The sequence below is a fragment of the Thunnus thynnus genome, chromosome 2, assembly GCF_963924715.1.
Source record: "Thunnus thynnus chromosome 2, fThuThy2.1, whole genome shotgun sequence".
In the NCBI taxonomy this organism is placed as follows: Eukaryota; Metazoa; Chordata; class Actinopteri; order Scombriformes; family Scombridae; genus Thunnus; species Thunnus thynnus.
Window position 1 is genome coordinate 5859301 of NC_089518.1, and position 12320 is coordinate 5871620.

Sequence of the window (12320 nt, forward strand, 5' to 3'; positions counted from 1 at the left end):
GATAACATCTAATCATTTTCATTCCTGATCATTTAGTGAACTGTCTGTGAGTACAGTTGAGTGGTTTGGATGAAACTTGATTTACTGACATACACATTCTTTCATGAAGTAGTAAATTAACAGTGAAAAAAACATTTTAACTTGTCTTTTGACACCATTGTGTTATATTGTTACACTATCCAACAGCTAACATGACTATCTTTGTAGTTGATGATAATTTTTTATTTGGGGGGGGGGGGGATCTGAATAATTAACGAGAACAATTCAGTCATCCAGGTCACAGATTACTGTGTCTAGAAGTGCTAAACCAAAGGTGGCTACGCCTGCCATCTGAAAAGTTTCTTCAGTTCTGACTGTGGAAGAGTTGCAGGTATTTACTGGAATAAGGTCGCTTAACGTACAACCAAAAACAAGTTGGGTCAGGATGTGCCATTCACTGTTCCATATATAACAGACACACATTCACACACATATACACATACACATGGAGGATTGCATTGGTGGATTTTTAACAGAGAGCAGTGTACGGTGTGGTGTGCTTGGAATTCAGACAGTACAGTGCATTATCTAGTAGATTCACCGTGTCAGAAATCCCTCCATATACTGTATGTGAACGTCATCCTCAAAGAGGTGAATATCTGGGACGCCACCCCAGTCAGTCACAACTGAAGGAGCTTTCTGGATGAGAGGCGAGATTCCTTCAAGAGTCGACAGCAAGTCCGGAAACCTCAGACTTAACCTTTTACAATACGCTGTTTTCATCTGAACAAGAAATACTAACTGTATCGCTAGTGAGCAAAATAAATATAGAAAACAAACAATCATCAACTGCCATGTAGTGAAGCTGTTAGTATATAAAATGTGCTGTGCACCATTTAAGAGAGTCTTTCTATGAGTCTAATGTTGATTAACACAGGCTAGGTCTACTTTGATACTGTCAAGGCAGACTTCTTCTCTTACGAGGTGTTCTGGTGGTCCCACTGTAGACGCCTCTGACATTTATAGTGAATTTATAGTTTAACTTCTTGACTGTTGTTGCTCATCTGCAACACTGCATGGATGAGTCATGAATTATCAGACTCCTACAGAAATCACAAGTCATTGGGTTAGTGCTAAAGAATGACAATCACATATTTGGTCTTGATGTAGTAAATGTAATATTCATTTTCTTTCTGCTCTCAGTAAACCTGACCTGCATCCTTGATGTTGTAAACCTGAACTGCATCCTTGGTAAACCTGGTGATAACAGATGCAGTGAACCTTGTCTTTATGTTCAGTCTTAATGCAGTGAAAGTGATTTTATGTTTTGGTACGTTTGTAGTATTCATTCAGTTTTTGATGTGATAAACCTCATCTTAGCTTTTTGTCTTTGAGTAGTAAACCCAGTCTTTTTAACCTTGATGCATTAAACCTAGCCTTGGTTTAAATTGTTGATGTTATAAATCCACACTTGGTTTATTTAGACCCAACTGTAGTTTTTAGTCTTGATGTTTTGAAGTTTTAGTTCCTGGAGCGTTGAACTTACAGAGTGCCTCCATTGTTGAGGGAGTTGGAGCTAGGTCTGGTCTGTGGCTGGGGCTTGGCCTGGGATTCGGGCTGGGGCTGAAGCACGCTGAGAGGCTCCACACTGTTTGACATCATAGGCGGGTCATTCTCCTGCATGTGAGTCAGAGGCAGCAATGGCTTAAACAGAGCCCGAACCTTGCACTGTGGAGGAGAGACGGATGGCATCATGCTGAAGACATTCATAGGCAGCAGGCAGAATATTGTTGGACCTGGGTCTGACAGCGGTGGCTCAGTGCCACCCAGATGTGGAGACTTGGTCCAGAATATTCTTTTTCTTGCGGTCATGCTTGTATGCAGTTCATCGGTGTGTATGTGTGAGTGTTTTTTGAAACAAACATGCGTCTGTAGATGTGCAAGCTTGCAAATGACCACCAGCCTGCAGCCAAATATATGTTTGGCTGATGCTGGTAAGTCTGCCTACAACACAAGCTACTTTAGCAGGTACCAATCACTGGATGCTTTTAAAAGTTTGAATTGTTCAACTGTGAAAGCAGTTGATAGATTTTGTACTTCACCAGTGAACAGCCAGTGGATACAAAAGCATCTTCTCTACATGTGTGTATGCATGCAGGCATACAGTAAAGTATCTATCAGTGTGTGCAGGCAAAATGTATGTGAGCGCATGCATACAGGTTTGCACCACTGCATCCACTGTGTGTGTACATCAGTGCATGTCTATGATTGAGTGTGTGTGTGTGCAGTGTGTGTGCAGTGTGCAGGCATGTGTGGTGTGGATGTTGTACCTGTGAGCCTGACGCACTCTCTTGCTGCTGCTGCTGCAGCCTCCTGGCTCGGTTCTGCTTGTAGTAATCGAAGATCATCAGGGCCGCATAAACCTTCCCTACTGTCAGTTCATTGGCTGAGGAGATGAGGAGAGAAGACATGATGAGGAGAGGGGGGAAGAGGAGAGAAGAGGAGAGGAGACGGAGGAGTGGAGACAATGAGGACAGGAGAGGATGGGAGGAGAGGAGACAGTGGAGAGGAGAGAAGGGAGGGCAGGGGAGTGGAAGAGAGGAGATTCTGCTGACTCATTCTTCCCTCCTGGACTCGTCTCTATTTGCCTATTTGTCTTTCAAATGGTTTAGTTTAGAGAAAAGAAACTTTTACAGTAAATGACTTGATTAATTCACAGTAAGTAATTAAAATAGATTTTTAAGGTAAACAAAACAAGCATCACAACAGATGTCTGGGAATATATTTCATGTAGTGAGACAGTAAAGACCAAAAGGTGGCAGCAAAAGCAAAGCTCACAACTCATCAACCACACAGTAAGTCTTGTCTTTTGCACCCGTGGATGGACACGTGCAACTGGTACTCTCACATTAACACACATGTACTCACCAAGGCCTGTATCAAAACTAAAAGTAAAGTCAAAAGCTAAAAGTGACATTTCTGACTTGAGTGGTAGATAGTAAGCGAGTAAAAATCCTTCACTTTTACTCAAACTCACAGACTTGAGTTCAAATCTATTTATCAAATTTCTTCTGACTTAGAAATACTCTGAGATTAAACACACACTGTACAAAATATCACTGGCCATGTTAATTACTAGTAGAGATATTAAGGATGTCACAGAAATGAGAGGAACTGTTGTATATTTGGTGGCAACATTGAACTGCTGTGGCTGTCACAAAGTAAAACAACAGACATTTGATTTGAGTGACTAAAATTCATATGCACAAGTTACTTTTCTGATTGAGGTTATCAGTCAATGTGATGTGGTTAAACTTCCCTTAAGGAGACTGCGTATAGTGATACAGCTTGGTGAAATGCTTACGTTTATGTGGCGTCACTAGCAGGTCCATGGTCTTTTGAGAGAGGTTTGGCCACACTGTGGACAACTCCTTCTTTAACTCAGCGTCAGATAATCGCTGGGCCACCATACCTGTAAATCCAAAGAGACAAAGAGAAAGACTTTAACCCTCATTTATTGAAACATGTACCAACCGCCCGTCACGGCCCTGTATACCACACTATTTGAAAAAAAAGAAGAAAAAAAGAGCCAATCTTCTAATTGGTTAATTTTACATTTACAGCACAGAGCAGGAAAAGCAGGAAATGAATTGATCCTGAGATGAGGCACAAAGAGAAATCCTCATTAGGAGTGCAGAGGCGGTGAAGCCATGAGAGAGAGTGCAGCAGACACACCCAGCGCAGCACAAAGCCTGCTAATGAATCCAAATGGGAGACATATTTGCTCATTTCCAGCTCTGAGAGCAAAAACACATCTGTCACTCCGGTGGGGACCAGCTGACTGCTAAAGGTTGCGTTTTGATAATGAGGAGTTGAGTTTTGGAGTTTTATTTGCTTGTTTCGTTTGCTTTTTGTTGTGTTATACTGCTGTTCCCAACAACCTGTTTAAACCGGACATCTCTGACACATTACCGTTACCTTCATTTTGCTCTTGATGTTTTAAGTTTTATGAGACTTTAATTTACTTATAAACCCATTAAAAACATAGGTTGTTCATGCTAAGTCAATCTCAATTAATATATAATATGAATATATTATTAGCTACAGTGGTGCCCCACTATATATTCAGCCTGTGCATCATATTTATTTAATTTATAGTTTAGTTTTATTAGAAGGATGATATTAAACCACATACAAAAATGTCAATGATGACATAACAAAGTACATGACTTCTTTTTGAATGTCTTGTAACCTTCTTCAGCTTAATGAGACTGAGATCTTTATATTTTTCTAGATTTACAACTTGGCGTCATGCCAACCAGAACTAAGCTGTCTGTCAGTCATTTTTGATATAAATCTGAACTTTGATTACCAAGCACAGTCCTGTTTTGAGAAACATCTCAATGATCCAGTCCTTTCTGTCTGCCACTGACCTGAAGGAAGTTATTCATGCCTTCATTTCATCCTCTCAATTATTCTAACTGTCTATATTTAGCACACAATAAAAAAGGCAATAAACTGTCTTCCATTGGTGCAAATGCAGCTGCAAGGCTTTTAACTGGAACTATGACAAGAGAACACATTACCCCAATTTCAGCATCTCTTCACTAGCATTGCTTCAAAATTCAATTAATCACTTATAAGGTGTCAAATGGACTGGTGACAAGCTGCATTTCTGACCTACTAAGCCCTTATGTACAAGGGTGCAAAGCTTCGGTCAGCAGAAAAAGCTCCTCTCATGGTTCCTACTGTATGTCTAGATGTCTGAGGGTAACTGTGGCCCCAAAACTGAAAATGTCAAACTACCATTCACAATTTGCACCAACATCAGCTAAAGACATACCTTTAAACTGTCTTTTAAGTGACTTATATGATTTTATATCTCCTGGAGATCATTCTGTTTTTTAATTCATTGAATTCATTATTCTATTACTGTCTCTCATCCTCTGTATTTAAGCACTTTGTCACTATGTTAAGTAATAATATCTATCCATCCTTATCCTTTAGAGGGTCGCAGGGGCTGAAGCCAATCCCAGCAGGTACACCCTGAACAGGTCATCAGTCAATAGAGACAGACAACCATTCACACTCACATTCATGCTGAACTTTGGTTCACACCCAACACAACACTGACTAACTTGTTCAGAAAGATCTATAATTTATCTTTTAGTATTCTTTCTGAAACATTCATCATGAACAAATGAATAGTCAAAATAGCTAGCACCAATATTCTCTGAGGACTCTGACCAGTGGAATGACAGGCAGACTAAAACTTTACAATAAGTTTCTTACTCGAGAAACAGTCGAGTTGTACGTTGAGAGTCTGAACAATGAAAGTGTAAAGTTGAGAGAATCACACATCAGCAGCTCGTGAGAAGCTCTCCTCCATTGGGAGCTACCCAGATCCAGACTTCAGCCTCCTCATTCATCATTCCAAATACAATTCCAACATCCATACTCTGCAAGAAGCCAACCAGGGAGCAAGCAAGTATTTCTACAAAACCTCCATTAACTTGCTATAACCTGCTGCTTTCATAATTGGTAACTTTAACTCTGAGGTAACAGTGATCTCATCTGTCTATCAGTTCTCATACCAGCTACACAGTAGATAACACTGCATCATTCACTATTATTATACATATTCTGGATGAATCATTTCATATTTGAGTCATTCAAAATAATAATAATAATCCATAATTTCCCCTAAAAATCATATAGTTCACAAATAGTTTAGGCAAAGTCCAGATCATTCTTTAATGTTTTTAATTATTGTACACTTACAGTGTGTTTATAATCTTCTTCTGATGCCTTATAATTACTACTTCAAGTATAACTGTAGGTAGATGTGAACCCTCAATAAAGCACACTGCATAATGTACATGTTAGATCATTTCAATTTCATTCTACTGTAGGCAAGACACAGTAAACATTATTCATATAGTACTGTCAGAGGGAAGGTCTTTATACTATTTTGGATTTGATTATGTTCTCATTTGATGTGTGGTGTGTTTCTCTGACCTGAGGCCAGTTTGATCTCCAGGGCGGTGCGAATCAAGGCCATCAGGGTGGAGGTGAAGTGGACGGTGTTGTCATCAGCGATGGGCATGTTCATTTTGACGAGGCGCTGAGGAGAGGAGATGTGGGGTGAAAGTTAGATCACTGAGTGACAGCAAACATCCTGATCAGAACATAGAAGTCCACCCAGAGAAATCAATCTGTGTGCTGCTGTGCATCCAGTACCCTTCATTGATTCATTCTGCTTCAAGTAGCTTACAGGTGCTTTGCTAAATTTGGTTAAACATGTGGGTGTTTGGCCATGTTCATAAATGTTACTGAGACTCAGTTCAACACACAAAAAGCTTTCTTGACAAATACGTACAGAAGAGACAAACTAGACATTCACATTCACTGCTATTGGCTACAGTATGCACTACGCTGCAAGTCAAAGTGCACTGGTGCAAGACTGACATTGACCGAAAAAAAGGTGAGAGAAGGCATGTAAACGCATAACCATGAAGGTGCCTCGACAGTCGCAGGAGCTCGACTCTGTGGTTGCCATCCTAGCAATCATCAACTTGGAGTTGAGAAGGTTGAGTAAGCTCTACATGTACGCTGGCAGCAATAGTAGCAATAAAGAGTGTCCATTCCACAAAGTGTGGGCAGCCTTAGCAGGAAGACTTGCTTCATAAAGAACTAATGGCACCATTGGATGCTTTCATGATGCTGTGGGATTGTTGCTGTAAGAGTTGAGCTCCCCTGAACACAAAAAGCATTCACCTACATGTGCTATCAGTGGCAGTGCAGAAAGTAAGAAAGACCAGAGTCAGAATGAGACAGGGATGGAGAGCTGAGGGCCAAACACACACACACACATACACAAAACCAACAGGCTGCACAAACAATTAGAAAGGCTGCAAGACTGACAACTAGAATTTACAGAAGGCAAAGTAGCTGTTTGACACAGAATGGGTCTCATGCAAGAACCACTCATATGAACAGTACTGTGATCCAAGTCAGGTGCAGATTGTCTGCTTCTGTCTACAAGGGGAAAACACCTTCATACCTTCAAAATTCATCCATAAATGAATTTGCAGGTTCAATATGAATCCAAATTATTATTATTTTTTTAAATCTAAAATGAATATTCTATTGGTCAGTGTGATGTGGATCATGGCTTTCTGGGGTTTGAAAAAAATGTCTTGGCTTGAGGACTTTGGTGTGACAACTTCTATAATTTAGTAGTTGCCTCATGGTCTTTATGCAGGTCACAGTCCAGCTGACAGCATTAATGCAATGTATTCCCTTATCGTCCATCTTTGGGACTATGATGATATTCCCTTGACCTCCTCCCATCTATGGATCTTTTTGCTTTAGCATGACTACTGATTGTCAGCAGCTGGACTTAAGGCTCAGAGGTGTGACATTAATGTTTTTGTGAATTAAAATTGTCCACAGAGTGGGACAGGTAGCCTTATATAGCAATTTGAGGATAGTAGTGATGGCGCTCGTGAACAGGTGGCATTCATCGAGTTGAAATGAGTGATTTACAACAGGCTTGTGATGTTCAGAGAGTTAGCTAAATCTGACTAGAGGTTTAGAATAAGAATATAACAATGTTCTTGCATGTGGCCCATTGCGTGCCAAAAAATATTCACACAATGTTGGAGATATTAGATTTGACTTCCAAGCTAAAATATAGAATGTGGTTTATTCACATGGGTTTTTATCTCCCATGTATCTTAATACTGTGCAGCACTAACATACTAACACACACACACACACACACACACACAAATATTTTCACTAGTGGATAGACTGAGATGAGATGAAATGAGATTAGATGAGATGAGATGAGATGAGAGAAAGAATGAGTGGGAATGAGCAGCAAAGACAGAATTACAAAGTGAAAAGCACACATAGGAAGTATTTCTCCCACAGAAAAGCAGAAGCTACACACACACACACACACACACACACACACACTGCTCCACAAAATAAACCCCCACTAGGGCGTACCATTCAAAGGAAATAGTGACATATCCTTGTTGTAATTAACATAACTTTAAGTCTTCTTAGTTAAGCTCTATGTAGTTATTATTAGTGATGGGTTTTACCCCACACAAGAAGCTATGCTCAAAGAAACAGGAAAGACGAGGAGTATGAGGTGGGGGCTTACACCAAAAATATCAGAGCGCTAGCAAAACAAAGTGAAGAAAGGAGGGAACACTGCAGAGCACAGACATTGGCTTGAGTTCACGCCAATGGGAGAAAGGTTGTCGAGCACAGGGAAGAAGGCTTAGAAAGAGGAGGGTCTACCTTGTAGGCGACTCTCGGCGGGCATTTCTTTCCCAAACCTAAGGGTGGGGACATGTGGAGCAGCATCTGATACATATCGAGGTACTTGATACGGCCACTTCACAGGGTAGGAAAATAAAAACAAAACGCAAACAGAGAAGGATGGGGAGTTAGAGAAGGAGGAGAGGAACAAAGGGAAGAAATCAACAAAATGAGAGAATAATGTAAAGGAAAGGTACAAAAAAAACAGAAATCTGTTAATAGATTTCCTAGAGTGAGATGTGAGGTGGATGCCATCCTCGGCCGCTGTGTCGGGGCACAGGGATGCATCTCTGTGGAGCTCAGGGTCCCTGAGAGGAAACATGGGATGGTAAAGAGTGAGTTTGGTGGTAGAGGGGAGGAGGGGAGAGAAGAAGGGAGGATGGCTTGACCCAACACACAGGATGCTGATGGGAGGGAAGAGAAATGACAGCATTGTAATGGGGATGTCTGCCTCAGCATGCTCACAGACATCCCCCTGGTACTTCAATCAGGGTGCACGGAGACAAAGGTTTCAATGCCAGCCCGAGCTTCTGTTTGGGGCTTTCACTCATAGCCTTGCTTTCCTCTGGCAGACGTCTTCGTGAAAAGATCAGAATCACGTGCCTCATGGGGCTTTTGATCTGATTCGGATTGTCTTTTAAGATCTGAATGTAGAGATCAGTGATGACTTTTTAGGGTTAAATCTGGGAGAAACGGGATGTGTTGAGTGTCTGCCGTCTAAACATTATAGACAGGAGAAAGTAGGCCTGGCAGGCGGCATGTTGGGACAATGCCGTGCCTTTGAAAGCTTTGTTTCCACTCCGGCATCATCAACCAAAGCCAGTCAGTTTGGAGGGGCGGGTGCTAGTGTAAAGGCGATTTTATTGGTGCACAGCCATTCAGTTAAAAGTCTCTTGGCATAGAGGTACACAAAGCACCCTAGTGACGGAAATGTCTGGTGGTTGCAAACCTTGTATGCTACCCTATTAGGGCAGTTCTTTCCTAAGCCAAGGGGGGGTGAGATAATACGTAACAAATTGTACATATCCTTATAGGTAATCCGTCCGCTGCGGAAAAGAACAAGCACATAAATAAACACAACGTTCAGGACAGCTTGAATATAACAGTGATCATCAGTGGCTGACTGCATACAACAAGGTATTGGAACAAGGCCTCTGTGTGAGGCTTTGTTCAGTCACCTTAGTCTCAAATGGGGAAGAGAGGAGTAAGGTTAGGGTGTTAAGGTATTCCCTCCACTTTACTTTGTATGCTATTCTCTGGGGCCCAGAGGGAGGTTTGAACATACCACGCAGCGGGGTCGTACTCAGCCCAGACCCGGATGAACTCATCAAGGTGATGAGGCCCCAGGATGGAGGAGTCTCTGGTAAGGTACTCAAAGTTATCCATTATGACTGCTACAAACAGGTTCAGCATCTGCAACAGAGAGTAAGATCAGTTTACAGCTGTCTTTTGACCTGCTCATCTCAGCATTTAAAGGAACAGTTTTGACATTTTAAATGAAATACACATTCATTTTTTTGCAGAGAGCTAGCCTGGTTCTGCTGAAAGGTAACAAAATCCATCTATCAGCACCTCTACAGCTCACTAATTAAAACAGGGTGTGGGTGTCTCCATGCGCACCTGCTATTTTGGTTCAATGTCTGGTAAGCACATTCAGCTGCACTCCGCACAAAGAGGTTGGTTGAAGTGGAAGATATTTTTTTGCCTTTTAAACAAGGCAAGAGGTAACCGAATTTATGGCCGAACTGACAGTAGCCTGAGATATGCTGGTGACAGAGCTCAGGGGATGCTGAGATGACCCTGTGGCACAGAAGGCCAGGGCAGCAACAGGGAGGCAGTCCTTTTCCAGATCCAGACCCAAATATCCTGCACAAAGTTACTATGGACCACCTGGGAAGGTGCAGCAACCTACGACATTCTTCCTCTGTCAGGTGGAGGAATGATGTCCTGCACTGTTACACCTTCTCTCTGCACTGGCGCTGGATTCGTCTCGCAATAAAGTATTCGATAACTGCTAAACCACAGAATTTTAAGATATTACAAAATATTCTTTGGAAATGAGTATGTGGGTTTGTGCGATAAAATCCTACGTAAATACCAAGTCAGACGTATAGGATCTCTACATAATCTGCAGTCTGCTTCTATGTTGAGGAACATTGAGGATATCATTAAAAGAAAAAAATAATATGGGAATTCTGAACCAGCAGCTCCTCCCACTTTGCAACTTAATTGTGACTGACTAGCGCTAGCATGTTCCCAGATGGCTAGAATGTTAGCAGTTAGCTCACCAGCTGATAGTAGTTCACCAGAAAGTAGTCACTATATCACCAAGCTTCCAGCACTAATCATTTCAAACCTTGCTGTACCACCTGGTCTCACCTGGTGACTTTGCAATCATGATGAAGAAGTTTAGACTGAAGTGCTTCTGAAGGTGTCAGCTAACTTCTCTCTGCAGATAGGCTGACTTGAAATACAATATGGAGATTGTGTATTGTCAGCCACTCAATGTGGGGCAGAGTCCACCTTTCTTGGTCGTGAGGCGGGTACAAATATATACATATTTTTTCTTTCAGATTTATTAAAATGTCTGGTTTTCAAAAAGTTCACTTGACAAGAACTAAAGAATGCTAACTATACCAGTAGCTACATGTAGCTGTGTTTCAGTACTGACCAGGAAGGAGCAGAGGAAGATAAAGGAGACAAAGTAGAAGTAGGCAAAATCACTGCCACACTCCTTCCCATGGGTCCCTGATCGCTCGTCACAGGGTCGATGACTCAGACATGATAACATGATCTCGTGCCATGCCTCGCCTGTCGCACTCCTGATGCACATAAAAAGACAGAGACAAACATTTTACTGGTTCCTTTAACAACATTTAAAATACACAGTTGAATTCTGTGCTGTTTTTGATACATCATTGAATTACATGTGATTAATGTTACTGTGATGCCTGTCAGATATTGTGCAATAGTGTGCTTGGAGTTGGTGTGGTAAACCATGTTTTATGTTACATCACCGATACTTCATGGTTTACCAGTAAAACTATAATCAAAATCATCCTGCAGTCTGAATCAGTCTAAAACCAAGTAATGGTGTTGGCTGGGAAATCTGCAGTGTGCTTTGGATTTTAGAGAAGAGTTCATGAGACTGCCACTGTGATTTTAACTTTTTAACTTTTATAGTCGGAATATCATGAACTGCTTCAGCATGTACAGACGTAGGCACCCAGAGGGTACGGAGATAACTTAAACAATTACAGAAACACACATTCCACTTCTTATTTCAGTATGGGGATAGAAATGAAAAATGTGCCATGCTTGATGACATCATGAGAAGGGGTCAGGTGTTGATGTCTTCATAAGAACCAGCACATTGTGTTTGTTGAGGAAACTGCTTTTCGTCTGTGTGAGCCTCATGGCTGATATCCAAGTATTTACAGAAATTCAGATGCAATGAATAATTCATTTCATAAAGACAAGACACAACTTGACCACAGTTAAATGTGCAATGGATCTCAGATTGTGCCAGCCATGGATGGTAAATTTAAATTCACCATACATTTTAAAATACAACTTGTAAAGTCTATGGAACGGAACAGCTCCTTGCAGAGTTGGAGGATGTTTTACTGTTTACTGGAGCTTGTTTCTGCTCCGCGTTACAATGAAGCAGCATTACTACTGTCTGGCAGAGCAGAAGGAGCATTGTGTGTTCCTTATACTCACTAACTCATAACCAGTTCAGATGATCTTGTAAACACGAGGAAGGATCAAAATGAATTACAGGAGCATGGAGAGTGCTGCCACCAGGGTTCAATACCCAAAACAAAAGAGTGGAGGTAGAGCATTTGGCCTGACAGGAACAACTTCTGCATTTCAGATTGAATTATTGTACTTTTAAAAATTATCATTACTTTACAGATTAAAATTTCACATACAAAACATATGACCATCTTATAAAATATGATGTATTTCTTCCAGTTTAACTACCCAACAGTACATAAAAT

The 12320-nt window shown here is 41.2% G+C and overlaps 1 protein-coding gene across 1 annotated transcript in view; it reads right to left on the bottom strand.

Moving 5' to 3' along the window:
- Positions 1-12320, bottom strand: part of cacna1ba (calcium channel, voltage-dependent, N type, alpha 1B subunit, a) — a 148735-nt gene that overhangs the window by 17129 nt on the left and 119286 nt on the right. Inside the window, exons 38-44 of the mRNA XM_067600752.1 lie at positions 10988-11138; positions 9602-9729; positions 9266-9362; positions 5998-6103; positions 3344-3451; positions 2310-2425; positions 1526-1707 (exon numbers count right to left, since the gene is read on the bottom strand). Of these exons, the coding sequence (XP_067456853.1) occupies positions 1526-1707; positions 2310-2425; positions 3344-3451; positions 5998-6103; positions 9266-9362; positions 9602-9729; positions 10988-11138 (888 nt within the window). The remainder of the gene's footprint in view (positions 1-1525; positions 1708-2309; positions 2426-3343; positions 3452-5997; positions 6104-9265; positions 9363-9601; positions 9730-10987; positions 11139-12320) is intronic.